This window comes from Mchenga conophoros, linkage group LG9 (assembly GCF_057382185.1).
Source record: "Mchenga conophoros isolate Kocher_MC1m ecotype Shallow Benthic linkage group LG9, M_conophoros_male_GT1.1, whole genome shotgun sequence".
NCBI lineage: Eukaryota > Metazoa > Chordata > Actinopteri > Cichliformes > Cichlidae > Mchenga > Mchenga conophoros.
This window is the reverse complement of record NC_140534.1, coordinates 20742450-20763984: the sequence shown is the minus strand read 5'-3', so window position 1 is coordinate 20763984 and position 21535 is coordinate 20742450. Positions and strand designations below refer to the sequence as shown.

Sequence of the window (21535 nt, the reverse complement as noted above, 5' to 3'; positions counted from 1 at the left end):
AACACCTCCATGATCTTCACCGCAAGTCAACATTGCTGAAGACTAAACCTTGACTGCACAACACACAACAAGAGCAGAAGTAAATGAAGAGTCTTACGGGAAGACTAAAGTAATCCGGGAAGAATCACAAACGAAAGACTAAAAGAAAAAAGTGCAGAAGATTTTGGGAATGGAAGAAGGCAAAGCCCGAAGTCAGTCTTTGTATTCTGCAAGTGCGAGAGGGGGAGCTGGTGAGATACTGGAAAGGGGACAGCTGTCCACTATCAACTGGCCTATCTGTGATATTTTAAACCAGCATCTGGTTCTGAATTGGATGGAGTCTCCCGGGTGGGTGGGATGCTGGCGGACGGGGGTTGTCGCCTAAGAGGAAAAGACAAGTGTTTCGGTTTGAGTTCCCAGTCTTAAGGGGAATACGTTTGAGTGAACATAGAGCTCTGTGCTTTTACCGTCCTACAGTGAGTATAACGAGTTTAACTGGAGGAAGTTTAAAGATTTAAAGCGACTCTGTTTTCTGTTTTTTCTGAGTCTTTCTGTCCTGTCTGTTCTCTCGTCAGTCTTATTTTAATCCAATTTTGTCTGTAATATGGTTGTTTAAAAACATTTTTTAAACAGCAAATGTTAAATAATTTGCATTAATAATGCAGCTATGTGTGAAAGTTGTAAATTAGCAGCAGTACAGGCTTTTTCTCAGTAACCTGTGAGAGTAGAACTTAACCTACATATTGTCTGCAGCTGTTCCTGCTCTGTGTGCTAGAGCTGCTCTGCACACGTGGTCCTGTTCAGACTGTACTGTAAGAACAGCTTGTTGGTTAGTTACACTCATAGTGGACCAATATTTTAAATTGAAGGGGTTAGCATCTCATAAGCCCTGATTTTGATGGTGAAACACAAGTGGGTGTGCTTCATAGCACCGCTTTGTTGTAAAAATGTTTCAACAAAAGAACAGGTGCTGCTTAAATATTAGTGATACAAGATGTGATTTATAAGAAGTTGAGATTCAGACCTGAGAGCAACCTGCTAAACTGCCAATAGATAAATGTATAGAGGGCCTTGTTTTATTGGAACTGAGTGTGAAGACAGGGTTGTATTTCCCATTTGTTGGTGTTTAAATCAACCTCTCTCTACTGTTCCTTCATAATAAAACCTTTCAAAAATAAAAATAAAAAGGGTGGTTTAACCAAATTCCTAGAATTTTCCAAGAAGTTCATCCCGATTTTTAACTCAGGTTTACAAAGGTTGAATTTTGACGTTTATATTTGACATCAATTTTTTGTGATGTTGCCTAACGTATCCTATTAACGGCCCTAACCGATCCAAATTTTTAGAGTAGGGAAAACTAGTAGTGTTGTACTCCAGAAATTCCTGACTAAAAATGTGTTAGACCCATTCAGATGTCATTTAAGATAATCTGATACTTTCTGTTAGTAAAACTTTTTATTGGTAAATATGTATTTGGTTTTTAAGGACATCCCAAATCCTGATTAATGGAGCTATCATTTAATTTTACACAGAAAACATTTTCCATAAATTTTGTTCTGGCACTTCAGACTCTGCTTTCTGTTACTGATTCATGGCATTCACTTAAAGCCGTGACTGAAGTGTTTAAACGCTTCAGTTCCCAGGTTGCTTTGGACTTCCCAGACAGCTCAGCGCGTTGGCATGCCGGCGAACGAGCAGCCTGACTTTGCTCTGTCACAGCCGGGCCCCAGCTGTCCCTCGCAGTCGGTGTCAGTGCCAAAAGGGCACTCGTTCACATTCCACCTCGCTGACCCTCATCGCAGCGCCGACTCTGACAGTACAGAGCTGCCTTGCTGCTTCACAATGCTCGCTGTATTCTTAGTGTGGCTATTTCGATTATCACCAGACATGTCAAGGCCATGTGGGATAAATTCCACTGCAGTTTGTCTGAACTGACCTGAAGATTTTTAACGATTTTAAGGTCTTAAGTATGTGAAACAGAACATGGCCGAGATTCAGTTTCAGAGTGAACGTTGGTTTAAAAGCTGCGTATTCTCTCAGCTGTGACACGAGCAGTAGTCGTCACTGTTAAGTACAGGAGGAGCTGAAGGTGTGCTGGAGCCCGAATGTCTCACTGGTCTGATAATGTTTATTTAAAGCACATGCTAGGAGTGTGGGCTGCGGCGAGTCTTGAATGATGGCCGCTGGGAAACGTATCTTAAAGGCTTCGGGAAAGATTTAGTGAGGCGAGGGACTCTTTTTTTTTTTTTTAGCACCAAGACGCTTCTCTGTCGAGCTCATCTCACGTTTTAGAGAATGTATCAGATACTACATGAATGTACGTATTCAGTGTCCACATATTGTATTGATTGTACTTAATTAGTTTCAAGCTGACCCTAAAAAGCGAGTTTTAGTATCTTTATAAATTTTTTTTGTGGTCATAATGTTAAAATATTTTGATGACAAATGAGTCATTCATGCAACCTTCTATTTAAGCACAATGAATATAATATATATCTCATTACACAAGCAGAAAATTATGTGTTTCTTTGTGTTTTCATTCAGTTTAATCTTCTAACGACTGGCCCGTTGGGTCATTCACCATAAACAGCATCTTCATCCACTTCTTTCTAACTAACAATGAGTTCAGGATCAAAAGCAGGGCTTAAATGACTAAGCCCTAATCCAAAGTCCTTTTAGGGTTTAATAGCAAATATTTAATAGAAAAATCTATTTGATTGGCGGCTTTAAGGGTTAGAATTGATCAATATAAGTGCATCTTATCCTGTAAGTTTAATCCTATCAAAAGTTACGCATTTAAAATTTAAAAAACTGGCATTTTTATTATTGTTTACAAACCAGTCATGACCCATCTGGTGTACCTGTAACTGGGAGATTAATCTGTAATATTTTGAAAATAATAGTTGAAGTCCTACAAACAGGCCACTAATGTTTTTTATGGAGCTGCTAAGTTGGCACTTCTATTGGAGGGAAATTAAAGATGAAGAGAAGATCATTGCACTTCCAGTACCTGCAAAAACCAGTTAGCCTGGGGGGGGGGGGGGGGGGGTGTTCAGTGAGTGTACCTGAGATCACATACAGTTAAAGTTTTAGAGTTACAAATTTAGTTTTCTGCTGTTGAAATTGGTGCCCCTTGGTCTCTGCAGTAACTTTAGTGAGAACAGCCAAACCTGTGAGGAGGGAATTGAGGTGGTAATCAACTTGTTTTGTCGTTTAATCTAACTGAGAGCAGCTTCCTTTCTTCTCTGTATTCTGGAGTTCCTGTCACTGGTTTACTGTCTGTCTGTCCCCCTCTTTCCTCTGCTGCTGTGCAGTTTTCTGTCACTCTGACTGATCCTATGGAGGCCCCCGTGCAGGCCCAGTACACAGCTCCTTTAAAGCCCCTAGGCTTTGGTTTAGATGAACCCTCTAAGTCCCTCAGCCACTTGGACCCTGAGTCCAGCTCCAGTCTGAACTCAGACCCCAGCTATCTTCAAGGATCCCATTTCTCCCCTGATGGGACCTCCACCCCCCAGAGTACTGACTCCACGACACCTCTTAATTCATCCCTTGCACCTGAAGAAGAGGAGTGCCTGGTGGACTCTCAGTCGATTTGCTTCAGCGAGAACCCTTTCTTGGTGGCTAATCGCAGAGGAAAAGGTCTTCCTCCTGGAGAGCAGATCCTGTCGGGGCCTCCGGTGGGCTACGGCAGACAGGGGCAGCTGCAGCCCTGGCTGTTCAGCAAGGCAAGAGAGACGCCCGCCTGAGTGTGGTGTGGAGGCAGCATGGTGTGTTAACAGAAAGCTGCACTCTGAGATAAATACTCTCAGTTGGATGATTCATGTGAAAGAATTTTTTTTCTTTCTAGGACGCTCTTTGGCCAATTCATTCATATTAATCCTGTTTTAATAATAACCAGCTGAACAGTTGCATGTTTTTACTGTGAGCACAGAGCTTGTGGCACCTCGTGAGGTATTTGTGAGTCTGTGATGAGGATCGACTGGAATGTCTGAGCCGACAGCTGTGAGGAGGAGGAGGGTCACGAAGGAGCACGGCACAGAAAAGCGCATGTTTAGGGAGGCGTAAATTCACAGCTGGACTAAACAGTTTTTTGTTTTTGTTTTGTTTTCTGCTCTGTGTTTTCAGTGAAACTGAGCGGCTGTTAAATTTGTGTCCTTACTTTTTGTTTTTCCAGGCGCCTTCCTCTGATTTCACCAGGACGGAAAGCCCAATCAGGGAAGCCCCTTACTCTCCTACTATCCAACCGGTAAGCGGCTCTTAAACCCAGCTCTTCTATTATTTATCGCCTGCTCTCATACCAATTTTTTTAATTTATTTATTTTTTTATCCCTTTTCCATGAGTCACTTGTAGCTCTTTAGAGGAGGTATTTGACACTTTGACCTCTCCTCCCACCCTTAGCCCAGCCACCACTCCTCCAACAGCTCCCTGTGTGCAGGCAGGGAGACCCGCTTCGTAAGTGGGGCATGCGGCCCTTTCAGCGCTGGCCTGGATTTCTTTTTTAGCTCACGCTGCTCTGAGCTCTCTGACAGTAAAACATAACTAGCTGAGTGGTCTGAAAAGCATGTGACTGCTTCTCCGCAGCCAGCTGAGTACTCATGGTTTGCCTCATGCAGACTGGAGAAATAGATCTACTGACCAGCTATGGCTTAATATCTTCTCACTGGGTGATCGTTTTTGTTCCCCCCTTGAGCTTTATCAATCTGCGTTGCATATTACGACCGCTGTCCCACATTTGGTGATCATATTAGCTCAAGGTAAACTCTGGTAGCTTCGAGTTTTCTGAAGAGTGTCTTTATGTGGCCTGGCATCATCCTAAAAAAGCCCCTTAAGTTTACATTTAGTGATTTTATTCACTGTGCTGCTGATCCATGCATTTCTGTGTCATTGTCATGGCTTTGTTTTAATTTTCGTTGCAGGCAAATATTCATTACACCTCCACTCCCACTGTCAAGGACAACCCCTCATCATCAGTGAGTGTCTCCAGAGCTCAGAAATAGCTGTTTTAGGATGATGTATTTTGCAGTATAAGAGTAGAGTCCAGTTTGTGTCCGTTTAACCACATATATGAAGCTATTTATGGTCTTGTATTTGATAGCCTACTGGTTACTATACAGGTGGGTGCTAAAGTGATGGAATTATTTCCCAGGAACAGTTAAATAAAGTCTAAAATCTAAACATATATATTTCATACATACAGTCTAGCCAGTATAGTAATGCATGCTAAAGTGCTAAACAGACCCTTAAAGTCTCTTTAGGTGCTCAGAATTGCCATGCCTGAAGTAGCTCTGGAGGAGGCGGAGCTTGATGTTAATTATGTTCTATAAAATCTGCAGACATGCTCAGATGTATTTCACTCATCAACTCCACCCACTTTTCATTCATTCTAATTAAACTTCATCAACTCAAGCAACAGTTCACTTATATTTTACTATCAATATTTGTTTTCCTTCCAGACGCGACCAGGTGCCATCCAGCCAGTGGGGCGTGTTCGGCCCAGCAACTCGCCCGCCACACCAGACGGCCACAGCCCCAACCCCTTTCAGCATGGCCCCTCCCCCTTCAACTCCCAGACCTCTGTAAGACCCCTCACCACCACGTAGGGCTGTTCTCTCTCTCTGCTGTTGGCGTCCGTGCCACATGCTGTGACTACACAGCCTAAAAAATAATGATAGTAATAATACTAAAACAGTGCAGCAGTTACAGGTAATTATGGCACACAAATGAGGTTCCAAAGAAGTTAAAACCAAATCTGAAGTGTTTGAGTGCACAGGGGGGCTGAGTGTGTTCAGCCTCGGGCACATCTTGAGGTTGTAATTATTTGAGCTCTACCTGAAGACTCGACCCAGGATAACTCCTAAAAGTTAACCGCCTCGCTCATTTCATTCTATCGGCAAGTAGCTCAAGTGGATCAGAAAATACTGATGAACCTATGATTTCATCTCACGTCTTCCTGATTGTTTTATAAAGTTGCTCATTGACGGGAGAAATCTTCCATTGCTTTGAACTCTCCAAGCCCTACTGTCTGTCTTTTTTGGCATACTCCCTCCTCTCTCACATGAAACCAGCTGCCATGCTCTTCACCTGTTCTCCTCCACAGTCTTCTTCAACGTTGCTGGTTTTTTTCATAGTCTGTCCTCTCGTCCATGTCTCCGTCTGTCTGTCCTCCCCCCCGCCTCCTTTACCATATCGACCTCTCCCACCCTCCCTCCGTGACCCCCTCCCCACGCTGCAGCCTCGCGCCCCCTCCCCCTCCTCGCCCGACGAGTTTCCCATGAATGTCAAGCAGGCATACAAGGCGTTTGCCGCCGTGCCTCGCTCACTGGCAGTGCTGGAGCCGCCGCAGGTAGGCCGTGCTGTCCGGACTCAACCGGGTCACTACAACAACACAAGCATGCTGTGCTGCCTGGTTGGTCTCGTGCCGCATCCTCCTGACTGGAGCAGGCTGCGCTAAGTGAAGCCTGCGCCTTGTTGGGGGGGGCCTGTGACGTGCTGTGACGTGTGGAATGCCTTCGTTGCCATCATCTGTCATATTGGTGTTGACTCTCGATCCATCCATCCGTTCATGTGTGGCTCGTGTACCAATATTCAGTCACATTTATTTAAAAATATATTACACCCCTGTGCAATATCGCTTAAATGTCAAATGATTAAAAAGTGCATTGTCTCTGTCCTTTAGCAAAGTAGTTTTTCATCCCTGACTGATTGCCTCCCTGAGCCTGGTTGTGCTGGAAATTTCTCCGCTTGCTCATAGGTGGTCTATCAGCGCCTTATAGGTCATATGATTGTTGGGGTTTTGTCTGTTTTCTTTGTATTATTGGAGGGTCTTTAACACCTTGAGGCAACTATTGTTGTGATGTGATGCTATATAAATTAAATTGAAATTAACTGAATAGTTTTTGCCAGTTGTGGTTTGCAAACTAAATTAATATAAATATATATTGTAACATTAGTGATGAATTGTACATAGAGATGGTTTATTACCCAGCAGGGTGCTTCATAAAGTGCCTCATGGGATGAAGGTCACCCAAACTTGGTCTTCTTGAAACTATGTAGCATAATTAACCTAACATGCAAACACTAAATGTCAACAAAAGAGCACACATTGAACGCAGTTATAAGGCTGCTGTTCAGTACTCAGTTGAACTGTTAAATGTACAAATGTACACGATCGTGGGATTTTTATAAAACATTTTCTGTAGTTTCTGTCTGTATTTAGAAATCGGCTGACAGTTATTTGCAAACCTTCACCAGACTTTGTGACTATAGCAATTGTTCTGGAGACAAGTTGCCTCCCACCAGGGCCTAGTGGGAGGCAACCTGTGGCATCACCTTGTGATCAAAGTGGACAACAAGGTTTTCACTTCCTTAAAAATCCCAGGTGTGCTGAGTTCTGTCTCAGCGATCACACTCTACTGTGTTTGTTTTTCATTGTTCATCTTATTAGCAATGTAGTTACACTTTTCAATCATTTGACGTGATATTGCAGGGGGGTGTGCTGACTCCTGTACGTCCTGTGTATCTGTTAATCGGTCTGCCTGTCCTCTGTAGTCATTTCAGTCCTGAGTCATTTTTGTGTCCTTCATGTTGCTAACACTCATTTCTTGCACTACCAACAGGACCTTTATGGCACAAGGAACAACTTCCAACCAAAGCAACCTTCTCCAGAGGTGAGTAAACATATCACAGGTGTCTGCTGTACCACGTTGACCAGAAAATAAAGACAGCAGTTGTTTCTAGACATTTAGTTTCTAAAAGTCCCCCTCTACAGTTTCATTATATTTGGGTCAATATGGTGTTTAAGATGTGAGTATTGAAGCTGTAGCTTTGCACATCTGCTCAAAGCGTGCTGCACTGATCATCTGGTGATGACCTGTGTGGCCTTTTCAGCCTGATTTGAACAACGAGGTGTTTGATGACACCGATGGTCGGGAGGGAGCTGGCGAGGGTCTGACCGGCAAGGTCTCCCCTCGGCAACCCCTCTTATCAGACCGTCGTGAGTATATGAGCTTTGCAGCAGTGCCGCGCCGCTCCACGCCTTCCATGGACCTGCAGGTACCCACCGCCTCCAACACAGCTAGAGCATCCCTGTGCTCATGTGCTTGGCTTGACCGGTGGTGGGGTCTGTGCTCCTACAGGTTGGAGACAACTATGCTACTTCTGTCAGGAATTGGGAGCGTCAGTTATTTGATGTGATGCAGCTTAATGGTGCTGGGTAATATTTTATGGCTGTTCTTTTTTCGTCCTCCTTGGTCTGAGATGCTTTTCTTGCATCTTTAACGACATCTTTTGACCTTCTTGCGAATGTCTCTGCAGCTTTAATTAGTCGGAATTAGTGCTGCGAGGACTTTCTATGTGTAGATGATCCTGCATTTAACATCTTCCCAGACACCAGAGTTGTTGTTTTTTTGTTTGTTTTGTTTTCCTTGTGCTTTTGCGTTATCACAGAAAACGAACTCTAACATTTGTTCTGTTCAGCAGTAGGGCTGTGCGATATGACCAAAATATCATATCCCGATATAAGAATTCTATCATCTGATAACGATATAAATCACAAAAATGTAACATTTTCTGTAAATTCTGTGAATCTTGGGCAGCTCGACTTGCGGGAAGTGTTTCCAGCTGCGCGTCATGTAGCTGGAGTCGAGTGTTTTAACCGATGCATGAAACTATACATTTTTTGACATAAGTTGTAACGGCCGCCGTTTTCTTTGTGAGTATTTATTACACGGCGTGCTGCGGGGAAAAGCCTGTTCTAACATTTGAGTCTAAGGTCTAATTTTTAGCACCTGGCGGCTTTTTTAAAATTCTCATCCGTAAATAATCTGCTCTTTCACGTGATTTAGTTTATTTTGAAAAGCCTCAACGGGATCTTGAGCTTTATTGTGAAAGGTTTATGTGGAACATAAACAAGCGGACACGCGATGCTGTTACCGTCGTTGTTGCTAACGACAACGCATAAAAACAGGCGCTTGTCTGTCCGTAGTGTGGTTATATTAAATATAAGAGAAAGAGAGAACTTTACGAAATGAATATAGCCACTACAGTGACCATCAAAACGATGAAAAAATATTGCCGTAAAAAGTTTATTTTGCGACACCACCAAACAAACGATAGCGTAAAATGAAACGATAGACGTTTTTATATCGTCATCCGATATATATCGTTATATCGAACAGCCCTATTCAGCGGGATAATTTTCCACAAGTTGACACCACTGTTATGATTTTGAAGCATAAATGCAATTGCAACAACTTAAAGTGCCAACACGGGGTGGAAGAGAACTAAACCACAGCTGCATGACCTGAATTTCACCACAATCACTAACCTCCTGTGTTCATTGTAATAACTTTAAAAGTTCTTGTCGTCTCATTTAGCCACTTCTCTGTGGGATATTTACTGGGGTGTTGTATATTTTAGAATAAAATCTGTGGAACTGTGACGTTAACCAGACATCTTATTTCAAGCATCTAACCAAAAACCTTTATAGATTTAGAGACGAAGGAACCTGATGTGCAACAATGCTGACTCGTGCAGACTTCAGCATTCAATCTGCAGCACTATACGAATGTTATTATAATATAATTGCTTTTTCAGTAGGGAAAAATGCAAGCGCTCTAATTTCAGCATTTATCGCTTCTAATTTTGTTCATTTTGTCCTGATTTTGATGCCACAGAGCCCAGTATTTGGTGGTAAGCACAGCCCAGAGCAGCGCTCTTTCAGGGATAGACAGAAGTACTTTGAGATCGACGTGAAGCAACAGACGCCAGAAAAACCCAAGCCTCGAGTCTCCCTCGTCGGGGAGGATGACCTCAAGAAGATGAGGGAGGAAGAAGGTTTGTTTCCTGAGTGTCCTTCTTAGCCACATGCAGCTAAGGAATGTGTTCAAATCAGTGGAGTGTGTTTACATGATAATCTGTTACCAGAGAGGAAGTTTGAGCAGCGAGCGCGGGAGTACTTACTGGATGATGACGACGAGGATGAGGATGAGGAGGACCTGGCCAAGCAGGTGGCACAGATGAAGGCCACCGGAAAGGTGTTGCTGGATGGAGTGGAGTACAAAGTGGAGCCGGTGTCCACCCCATCGCAGCACTGCTCCACACCGCCAAACTACAGCTCAGGGTGAGAAGCTGTGTTAGACGAATCTATTTTTCTTTACACTTTCTTCCGCACACTGAAGACTAATTGTTCGTTTTGCATGAAGGCCTTCTTCAGTAGATGGCAAGGGAGACTCTCAGAGGAATTCATTGGAGGACAGCTTCAGGCTGGAGCAGAGGCCCAACTCAATGACTGGGTAATTACAACACACAGGACAACATGTTTACCTGCTGTTAGCCACTGATCACACTCCTCGCATCATCCTCCCAGTGCGGTGGTCAGTTTAAGCTGCAGAATTTTCAATTTCTCCCTCTGATGACTGAGTGGGTTCAGAGTTCAAAGCCTAGAAACCAAACTAACTGCACCCATCTATCCCATCAGTCTCGTCCCAGCCTACCCCGGGGAGTCAGCAGCTCCCATCCGAACAGCCAAAGCAGAGCGCAGACACCAAGAGAGACTTCGTATGCAGAGCCCCGAGCTGGGCGTGGCACCTGACAAGGACCTGTCCCCTGCAGAGAAACGAGCCCTGGAAGCCGAGAAGAGAGCAATGTGGAGGGCAGCACGGTAATACAACCATGCCACACGTTAAGCAAGGATAATAAAATAAGTAGAATGTAATGCTTTCAGGGCTAAACCTCGATTTGTGGATTTATTTCAGCAGTTTTTGAGTAACAGGAGACTTAACTTGGATGGTAACTTTGGAAGACGGCAGCATCCACACGCAAAGAAAAATGCGTACCGAAGGAAACCAAGGATCAGACCAGACTTTTATAGTTGCAAATTCTTTAGGGTTAGAGACACTTCTGTCCCACGTTTCCTGTTACAGTTTGTCAAGCTAGTAAATAAAAGGCTTCAAGAAGTTACTTTATGTCAAAGCAAACGTAAATTCTCGGTAGATTTAGTTTAGTGACTATCCTGCGTGTGTGGTCTGTCTCTGTCTCACTGTTACTGTGTCTAAAAATTGTCTTATTTATCATTTCTGGCTCTCCTACTTATATTGGTGTTTTACCTTCCATTCTTTGGTTTTCTTCTCTTTGTCTGTGTGCCTTTCTTCCTGTCCTCCACATTCCTCCGTCATCCTGGCGTACACTTTTTTTATTCCACTCCCTCCCTCTCTCTGTGACCTTGTGGGGCACAGGCCCTATGGCCTAGAGGAGGATGTTAGGCAGTATGAGCAGGACCTGGCTAAGAGGCTCTACCAGGCCCGAGTGAGGGCATCTCAGGGCACGGCCGCGGCACCCCAGCCCCCCACTTCCTCCTCTACCTCCTCCTCTGCAGCCTCCCAGCTCAGGTCTGCTCCTCGGCCCCGGCCGCCAGGGCCAGATGCACGGCATCGTGGGGTTGTGCTGGGGTGCTTTGATATTTGGGGTACTTTGCTAGAGGCCGAGTTCGGAAAGGTCCAAGCAAGCACTCGCAGCAACACTGACAGTGCTTCCGCTGCCTTTCCAGTGCCGTACTGCTTCTGCACGTCTCTGCTGTTTCCCATCTCCAGCTCCTTTTGGTTCCCGCCTCTCTTTTCTTTTCTCTGTCTTGTCTTCCACCCTCGTTCTGCAGAACTCTTCGTTTTCATTTGTGCCTTGCTGTTCTTTTTGTACTGTTACTAACACGCGATCCGCAGTAAGTACGCAAGCTTTCTGTGAGCTGAGGGTACGCCTACTAGCAGTAGGTGGTCCCTTTTCCTGGAGTGCATCCTTAATTTTTGCTTTGAAATTACATTTATTTTATTTTATTTTTTTTAATCCCAGCAAACCAGGACAAGGAACACCCCAAAAATAGCAGTGATTGGCCTGCACCCACCCGTAGTGGTGTGCATATATGTGTGTGAGAGAGAGACGGTGTCAGTTTTTTGTCTCCCTATTTCTGTAAAAGTTGGACTTTATTAAATGCCTTTGAATATTTTTTTGATTGCGGTCGTTCCTCCTGCAGAATGAAGTCTCTGGAGCAGGATGCACTGAAGGCTCAGATGGTCATCGCCAAGTCTCGGGACGGGAAGAAACGTGGGACACTAGATCAACTGACAGAGTCACCCTCGCCTGCACCAACACCCTCTCCCACTCCTATGGAGGGTAAGAAGCTGCTGCTAAAGGAAACTGTGTTTGTCTTTTCACCTAAAAAGCTCATTTCCACCCTTTTTTTCTACCTGCTCAAGTACATTTCTTTGTCTGTTTAGCAGAGCTCAGTCCTCGAGGATTAACCTCGCCCGGCAGGCTGGTAAGATTTAATCCTGAATTTCAGTTTCTTATTGACTGATTTAATTGTTGTTTTTTCCCCCACTTGCTAGTTTGTACTGACTTGGAGAGCTTGAGTCATCATAATATTTAAAAAAAAAAAAAAAGCTGTAACACTTACTTTACAGTGTGATTTAATTGAATAAAGGAAACCGTCAGGCTCGTTTGTTCACAAGCTGGAAGAGGTACATTTGCATCAAAATACATTGACATGAATCCACCATCTTGCTCATTGCCACTCTATCCAATCAGAGCTGAAAACACACACACTGCTCTCCCATCAATGCCACAGCTGGCTGTTTAAATCACCCATTTGCCTCTCTGCCCTCCACTCTCCCTCTTCCATTTTATTCTGTCTTTTCCTCTTATTCCCTGACTTTTTCCCCTCTTCCGCTGTGTTTTCTCCTTTCTATACTTTGTCCCACTTCCTCCATTTTCCTCTCTTTTGTTTCCCTTATTTCCCCTCTTCTCCCTCTGCTCATTCCTGTTTGCTATCCTTCTAGTCCGTGTCAACAAAGAAGTTTGACTACCGACAGTTTGCTGCCATTCCTTCTTCCAAACCCGTATACGACATCCAGGTATTGGCTGCATGCCGATCTCCGGAGGCATCAAGCCTCCTCCTCCTCCCTCCCTCCCTTCCCTGGCTTTCCCGTGCTGCCTCTTCCGTCTAGTTTCTGTTAATCCGGAGGCCTCCCTGTGACTGCAGTCTAGGTTGTCGCTCAGTCATCGATCCGTGCTCTCTCTCCTATTCGTGGTGTGGCTCACTAACTCTCACCTGCACAATGAAGGCGGACTTTTAATCTAAATAACAGCACACCACATCAGCCTCCCTCCCTCCCTTCCTGCCTCACACCTGTGACTCACAAATGTAACAGCATCTTTAGCTGTATCCATTCACATCTATCTATCTCGCAGCCAACTAATCGGTCGCAAACATTAACGCTCAGCAGCTGCTGGGATGCAGAGAGGTCTTTGATCCCACTAACCTGGGTGGAAAACTCTGTATCTTATTCACTCTCACACTCACTGCCATCAGTTGTCTTGTTCCACGCATGGGTTGAACATCATGCAGAAGAATGACATGTCCTTCTTGACATTTCCTCTCATCTGCGCTCATCTCATCTCATCCGCTGATCTTCTGTGCTCTCAAGAGGATAACGGTTCCGTTTGTATCCGTCTGTTTGGGGAAGAGTTAATTTCCTCCCGTATGGAGGAAGAGAGGGGAGAAGCAGGGGAATCTTGGTGTAGAGGTGGAGCAGCAGCGCTTGTTTGCAAGTGGTCGTTTATTTCTGAGTCGAATATCCGTCGTCTGTGACACCGCTGTCTGGGATTCTGGGATATTTATGGATATTACAAAAATTTTCAGTTTGTTTGTTTCCTGCACGGTCGTTTAAGCCTTCGGGGGTTTCCAAACCTATCTTCAATCTTCACAGAGAACAAATTATTCGCAGTTGTAGTTATTCCTTGACTTTATAGTGGCTGTGAACTGAACCCTCCACTGCAGTATATAATATATATATACTTAATATAAAGCAAATTCCAATTTTGAAGTGTCAGGCAATGATTTTTACCTTTTTTGAAACAAGATGTCACAGATGAGGGTTGGATCTGACAGGCCTATGCTCCCCACGTGCTCAGTGAGACTTTGCTGCCCACGACCTTGCAGACTGGGAACACCCGACAATAGCTGCAGTTTTAGAGATCCTCTGACCCAGTCGGTTAGCCAGCAAAATTTTGTCCTTTCAAACTCAAATCCTTACATTTGCCCATCTTTCCTGCTTCTATATCATAATGTTATCTCTGATCAGTGTATACTGTCTTCGATCCCTGCAGACAAATTCAGTAGCTTTTAAAATGAAATTTACATGATGTCTACGTCGCAGCTGTATTTAAGTCAAGCGTATTATCCGGCCGAACAGAAGAATGCGTTGTACACTGATTGGTTGAGTCCCCCGCCTCCTAAAGTGGAGTGGAGATATAAAGGGAAGCCTTCACAGCTCGTATCATGGAATAACTCCAACCACAGCTAAGTCTGTGTTTGTGCATCATCTGAAAAACGTCTGAGCCTGTCATGTGTGTCGGCTTCAGTTGAGTGACACATTAAATTCTTTGTGTAGAGTGAATAAATAGATAATTCACTTCCAAGCATGATCAATTTAATTCAAATTAAGCAACAGATGACTCCTTACAGTTCTGCTTGTTTTTTTTCTTTGTTTTTTCCCCGTTGTGCATCGATGCATTAGTGCTGTTTCTCTGTTTGTCCTCTCTTTTGTGGGTGTGTCCACCTGACACAAGAAACCTCGACGCCAATGACTTAATCGGCGCCCTCTTCTTTAACACGCCCGTTTCTCCTGGGGGGAGTAGTTGAGTAGATGTACTCTGGCTTTGTGGCTCTGACAGATTAGGAGCTTCAGTGCTGCCTGCTAAACTGCAGAGAGCAGCTGACATGTTTCCTGACAGTCTCCTACCTTGCCAGCCCCACTACTCACCTGGTGAAGGCTTCCCCTGGGCTACACGCTATTAAACCCCAGAGTCAGTCCCTGTTAATAAGAGTCTCTTTTTATTTCTTTCAGTCCCCAGACACAACTGACACAGACTTAAAGTTCATTGATGACGGCTCCAGTAACCCAGGTACGTGGTGCTGATTGTTATGCCCTGAACTGTACCAGAAACCTCATTTATTTGTATGCATGGGCTTCTTCCTGTTTCTGACTTTCAAAATAAAAGGCTTTGACACAGAGTGCAACTACTGTAGTAGCGGGAATTCTTGCTGATAAACAATGAAAAAAAGAGCTTATGTCAAAAAAATTTGGCAGATAACAAGATTTTAAAAAGTCTCGTCTTTGGATTTACTTCTAAGAAGAAAGCTAAAATTTTAGAAAATAACTTCAAATAAGTAAAAATATTGAAACAATAACTCCAAACTTTTACTTATGAAACACAAAATGATTGTTTTCAGTGTCAGAAACAAGCTGCCTAACCAGTGTATTGAGCCACAGTAAGAAATCAGCTGTAAGATAAAAGCAGACTTCTTTGAGGTATCAAGCAAAATATATAGTTTTTATTTCTGTATAACAAAGATATTGATGTGACTAGGGATGGGTACCGGTGTTCTGACATAAACGGTAGTAACCAGACCGAAAAGCAGCGCACATTTCGGTGCTTTTTTTTCCTGAGCTGTGATACACTTTAGATTCTAGCCAATCATTTTACGTTTCCGAGGATAGTGGGCGGGGCCAGGTACGTACGTTCTTTTAGAGCAGAGCTACAGATTAAAAATGTCCAAGGCGAAGCGGTCAAAAGTCTGGCTGTACTTCACAGCAAAATATGCAAACTCAGCAGCCTGCAACAAGTGCTTTAAGCTGATACTGTGATACTGTGCAAAGGAGGTAACACCTCAAATCTGATGAAACACCTGGCGACGCATAGCGTTTTTTTTTTTTTTTTTAAAGCCGAGAAATGCGCCGTATTTGATAGCTTGCAGCGAGACCTCACACCGAGCACATCTACTGTGCGTGGGTTGCCTGTTATCGGACCCGGAGTTAGCAACATCCCCCAAAAACCCGAAGAGGAGAGTCCTGGCCCGTAGCCCTGCCAGTGTAGCAGAAATGATGACGGATGATGACGGCAGCAGCAGCCGTTCTTCTCTGCGTGAGTAGCTTAATGTTGTTCGTGTGTAATTTACGTTGAGTAGGCTAACCACGTTATTACATTAATGCATGTAAGGTGAACTAGCAAACATCATCATAGCTACATGCGGCTGTCTTCTTGTTTGATGGCAGATACTCCCTTCACCCTGGCCTAAAAGGCTAAAATGACCAAAGAAAAAGTGGGAAACAGTTAAACATGAGAGGTTTTTGGACAAAGTTTGTGTTTTTTCCATTGTTTAAGCACTGCTTCCAGCCAAGAGTGATACCATATATGCCCCATAGCTGCAGAAAAGGCTAACATTGTTATCTTTTTACAAAAAACCAGCTGAACATGAGAGGTTTTTGGACCAATTTTGTGTTCTCCATTCTTTAAGCACCGGCACCGTTTCAAAAGTACCGGTTTGGCACCGGTATCGGATAAAACCTAAACTATACCCATCCCTAGATGTGACCGTAATATTCTGATGTCACATAATGATAGTACAGTCATTTTAATCCAACACCGCCAAGAAAACGTGGCAGGAAACTTCTCACATGTGTAGAACAAATAATGGTTTCTGGTACAGATGGAGTATACACTCCTGCTTTTATTTTATTTTATTTTATTTTATTTTATTTTTTGGTTTCACTTAAAAATCAAAATTAAAAAAAGCTTCACAAACAGGTGAAGTGATAGGAAAAGGAAGTTGTACCTCAACCTCTTCTATCCCCTTTGATTCAGGTGCCTACCTGGGATAAGCGGCTCCTATTGGTAGGATCCTGTGTGCATGTGTTTGTCGCTCTGTGTGTGTGTGTGTGTGTGTGTGTGTGTGTGTGTGTGTGTGTGTGTATGCGAGGAGCGTTTGTCGGGGTGTGTGTCGGGTTGTACATTTACACTCTAACCTGCTGTTTGTGTGGCACAGTTGGGGGTTTGGGTATAAGATGGGTGTGTCCACCTGGGTTTGCTTTGCCATCTGCTCCCCACCAGACAGGAAGCAGCTACTGATTCAAAGGGACGTTTTATGTGTAAAGGATCAGTTTAACCACAGTCCTTTGATTTGTGCATGGATTTGTTTTAAATATAAAGACGTGCACCAGAGAAACCACATGTGTGCGCTAAAATCTAATCAGAAACTTATTCGCTTTATTTTGAAAGCATGATTTGCTTATTAAAACTGAGTAAGTACAGTTGTGGTCAGAAGTTTACGGTCATCATGGCCATGAGTGTCTTGGTAATTTAGGTTTATAATTATTTCTTTGAACTGTTTTTTTTTTTTTTCTGGGGTGGAATGATCGCATCTATCTTTAATTACTTTAAAAAACAAGAACCGGGTGCATAAGTTTGAATTTATTTAGCCTTTTTTCTAGTCCACACAGGGTGAAATGTATACATAGATATAATATAACCACTAATATTTGGTTAAATGTCCCTTATTTGACCACTCTTTGAATTGTTTGGTAAATTGGTTTGTTTCTGGCTTTAACCTGGCTTTAAAAGCAGGATTGCGGTCAGGTCTTTGGGTAGGCCAGTGGTGTCCAAACCCAGGCCTCGGGGGCCGGTGTCCTGCAGGTTTTAGATGTGTCCTTAATTCATCACAGCTGATTTAAATGGCTAAATTACCTCCTCAACATGTCTTAAAGTTCTCCAGAGGCCTGGTAATGAAATACTCATTTGATTCAGGTGTGTAGACCCAGGGTGAGATCTAAAACCTGCAGGACACCGTCCCTCGAGGCCTGGCGTTGGCCGAGCCTGGGTTAGGCCGTTTCGAGAAATTTAATGTTAGCTGCCTTTATCCACTCCTAAATCAGTTGTGGATCGGGATCATTGTCCTGCTGGAACATCCAAGTTTTATCCTATTCCATCCACTTTGTGCAATGTACCAGTACCACCAGTAGCAAAACAGCCCCAGAGCATAATGCTACCACCACCATACTCGACGGCTGAAAGCTGCACATTTACTCCTCTTATTATTGTGGACAAATAGCTCAGTCTTTGTCTCGACTGGCCATCAAACTTTTCTCCAGAAGGCATTTGGTTTGTCCAAGAGGGCAACTCCAAATTTGAGTCGAGTTTGAAGGTGTCGATTTTGGAGCAGGGGCTTCTTTCGCGGTCGGCACCCACTCGGTCCATGGCGATTTAAAACCGGCTTCACTGTGGACACTGGTGCTGGTTTGGGTCTCCAGTGTTAGTATGTGTCAATCCAATGAGTGCTGTCAAACAAGCTTTTTATTCTGCAAAGAGAAACTACCAGCAGCACTTAGTCATGATGACTAACTAGAAGTGACCCTGCCTTGTCAATTTAAAAGACTAATTGTTGGACCTATACGATCATTCCACCTTGCAAAAAAAGAAGTTCAAAGAAACCACCTGAAACTACTACGACATTTACGCCCACGACGAGTGTACGTAAACATCTCACCACAACTGTGTTCATTGCTTTTATTCTCCTGCTCAGCTGGCTCAGCAAAGCTTTGGCCTACCTCTTTGCCCTGCAGATGCACACATGTAAAAACTCAGCTACATGATGGTTATGTGCTTCCTTTGTTTGTTTGTTTTTAATTTACATGATCAGCAGGACCAGTCACTATAGTAGAGAAGTGAAGGGATGTTTAAAACAAGGACTTGGCAGTGAAAACACTTAAGAAATACTGAAGTCATTGGTTTGAGTTTAGCACAGAAACTGGACGCATCTGTTTCCTGCTCGTTTCCAGCTGCTGCTCTAAATGTGGGGTGTCTCTCGCAGGGTCACGGGATTCACAGGGATCTTCTGTCCTGTCGCTCTGATCTTTTCTGCAGCAGATACTGTCACAAGAAAAGATGAGAAATTGCAGCAGCTCAAATGCATTTTCTCTCTCTTTTCTTTTTTCCCCTCCCAGGAACCGCCGCGAGCCCCGACGTCACCCCGCTGCCTGCCACCTCCGCCCTGGAGGAGATGGCTCTGTACAGCAACAAGCGCAAACTGAGGCAGGGCCGCCGCAGCCTGGAAACCGCTGTGCCCACATAACACCTCACCCACTGAAGAAAAACCCTGCAGACGTCACGCAAACATACACAACTTCACAAACACTGTGGAGCACTGGCCTCAGAGGGGCGTGCGTCCACAGGAGGTGCAGATTCACCAAACACTACACATGCTGTCAGTAGAGCGAGATTTACTCTGCCGTATGTAACCACTGTAAAGTCTGCGACGCTGATAGTTGCCACACAGACACTTAGAGCCCGCGTGCCAGTCTTGCCTTTCCAGTCTGAGGGCCAGTTGCTCGACGGCCCCTCAGCGGCAAGAAAGCGCTAGCGTTGTTAGCTAGGGTTGCTACTTATTTTTTTATTTCTTTCCATTTAGCATTCAGTTTGCCTCGTAGAATCAGATCTATTTTAACTAGAGATCAAAGCTTTTAGGGGTTTTTTAAATTTTAATTTCTAAGCCTTCAGTGATTTTTGATGCTTTTAAACAAAACATACTGGAAGACAAACGCAGAAAAGAAATGGGTCATAGCTATACTAACTTCTTGAGAGACATTCATAGGCTTTCAGTGTTTTCTTCGGCCGACAGGAGTGTGTATGTGTATATATATACATACACACATATATGTATATTAAACGAGTAGGGAACATCCTGCTACCTTCACTGTCACAAAATGTGGTGAGCTTTTTTTTTTTTTTATTTTTTTTTTTTTTTAAAAGAGTACATATCATTTTTGCACTGCCACTGGTCCGCCTTTTAAAGAACTTATTCCTTCACCCTATCCCGGCCTGGAGGCCAGCTGATAATGCGACTCGCCATCTGTTAATGAGTCACAAAATCACAGCTTTCAGCCCATTATTTGCATATCACTTCATTTTATGTTCGCTTTTAACTCATCAGTTTTGTTCGCGACAGCCATATTTACAAATTCAATTGCCTAAGTTGTTTCAAATCCACTTCACAGGACCTTTAGCAATGTCACATTCCTCTGTAGAGAGTATGACTGACTACAATGGAGGAAGCAGCATGGAGCAGGCAGTTTGGGAGCATGCATTTTGGCATCATTTTAATATTAATGGTACTTATCCTGCCCTGTTAAGGGTAATAGTTGTTTGTTTTTTTAAATCAATGTGAATCACCACTTTCCTTGCGTTATGAGGTTTGCCACAGTGATGTGAAGGTAGCAGGTGTGTGTTTTTGTTGTTTTTATTTTTTTGTTGTTTGTTTTTTTTCTGTCTATGGTTAATTTAAATCTGACGCCACTGAAAATCATTTATCGTGTGAATAATGTACAAATACTGAGAGGAAAAGCAAAATTTGGGGTGTGAAACTGAGCCAGTCTTGGACCTACACTAAACACGTGGACTGCTGATGCATCTGGGTTCAGGCAGGCTTGGCGCTGGGATGCTCTCTGCATGTATATTGGTTTGCTAATGGGAGAGGCCTGAGAGGCAGAACCGGTTAGTCCCTCTCAAGACATGGATCTCACTCAGACTCTTCAGCTTACAGCTCGACACAGTGTCAGTGACGGGTATTTCTGCAGAATCACAGCATCGTAGCATTTTGTGTTAATTTAATGTAGTGTCTTCTAATTAAAGCTTTCCGTGTTGCTCTCACTGACTGAAATTCAGTTTGATAACATTCGCAACAGCTAATATCTTTAAAAAAAATCTTTTAGTAGATAAAACTTTTTTTCCAGATGGGGTTCACTACATTTTTGATGCAGTGTTTCGAGTTTCTGTGTTTAATTCTTTTCGTCTTGAGTTCTCTTCGGGGGCTTTTACTTGCCAATAGGCTGGAGGGGAAAAGGGTCTCATGTCCTAGGGTTGAGGGTTATAGCTCATACAAGACTGTAACTAGTGAATTTGTACAACCAAAGAAGTCTATTTTGTGGTTCAGGAATAATAAATTTTACTTTCCATGTAAAAAGCTGACTGACTCTGTCGTGTGTTGTGTGCTGGGTTAACATACAAGAAGAACAAAGAACAGGCAAGAGGCTGCAAGACACTAAAATGTGTAATGATGTTAGGAAAACATATGAGACATGAGCAGAACCATAAAGTAGAGGGCACGGCTTGTGAGAGATGATGGCCAAATTTTCAGCTTTATTTATATATCACCAAACTACAACAGCAGTGATATCAAGGTGCTTTATATTGTAAGGTAAAGACCTTGCAATAATCCAGAGAAAACCTTAAAAATCAACGCTCCCCTATGACCAAACAATTGGTGATAACGTGAAGAAAAAACTCCATTTTAACAGGAAGACACCTCTGCCAGAACCTGGCTCAGGGAGGGGCCATGACCAGCTGGGGTGATGGGAGGAAGACGGGATAAAGATGGCTGTGGCAGACAGCCAGAGATTAATAATAACTAATGATAAAATCAGTGGTGTAGTTAGTGAAGAAGAAACGGTGCATGATGGGAAGTCCCCAGCACTCTAGACCTATTGCATCATAACTAAGGGACGGTTTAGGGTCACCTGATCCAGCCCTAACTATATGCTTTATCTGAAAGGAAAGTCTTGAGTCTAATCTTAAAAGTGGAGGGTGTCTGACTCCCTAATCCGAACTGGGAGCTGGGCCCACAGAAGAAGGGACTGAAAGCTCAGCGTCCCATTCTACTTTTAAAAACTCTAC

At 43.6% G+C, this 21535-nt stretch overlaps 1 protein-coding gene across 4 annotated transcripts in view; it reads left to right on the top strand.

Annotated features, from left to right (window-relative positions):
* scrib (scribble planar cell polarity protein) overlaps window positions 1-20825 on the top strand; it is an 80085-nt gene extending 59260 nt beyond the window's left edge. Inside the window, exons 29-46 of one of the 4 annotated variants that reach the window (XM_085286872.1) lie at window positions 3294-3704; window positions 4154-4225; window positions 4379-4432; window positions 4897-4950; window positions 5434-5556; window positions 6213-6323; window positions 7597-7647; window positions 7868-8032; window positions 9655-9814; window positions 9905-10100; window positions 10183-10272; window positions 10458-10640; window positions 11215-11367; window positions 12003-12142; window positions 12250-12287; window positions 12808-12882; window positions 14878-14935; window positions 18811-20825. In XM_085286872.1, the coding sequence (XP_085142998.1) occupies window positions 3294-3704; window positions 4154-4225; window positions 4379-4432; window positions 4897-4950; window positions 5434-5556; window positions 6213-6323; window positions 7597-7647; window positions 7868-8032; window positions 9655-9814; window positions 9905-10100; window positions 10183-10272; window positions 10458-10640; window positions 11215-11367; window positions 12003-12142; window positions 12250-12287; window positions 12808-12882; window positions 14878-14935; window positions 18811-18938 (2262 nt within the window). In that variant the 3' untranslated portion in view covers window positions 18939-20825. The other 3 variants (XM_085286874.1, XM_085286876.1, XM_085286873.1) reach the window with 3 other exon arrangements.
* Window positions 20826-21535: the final 710 nt, after the last annotated feature.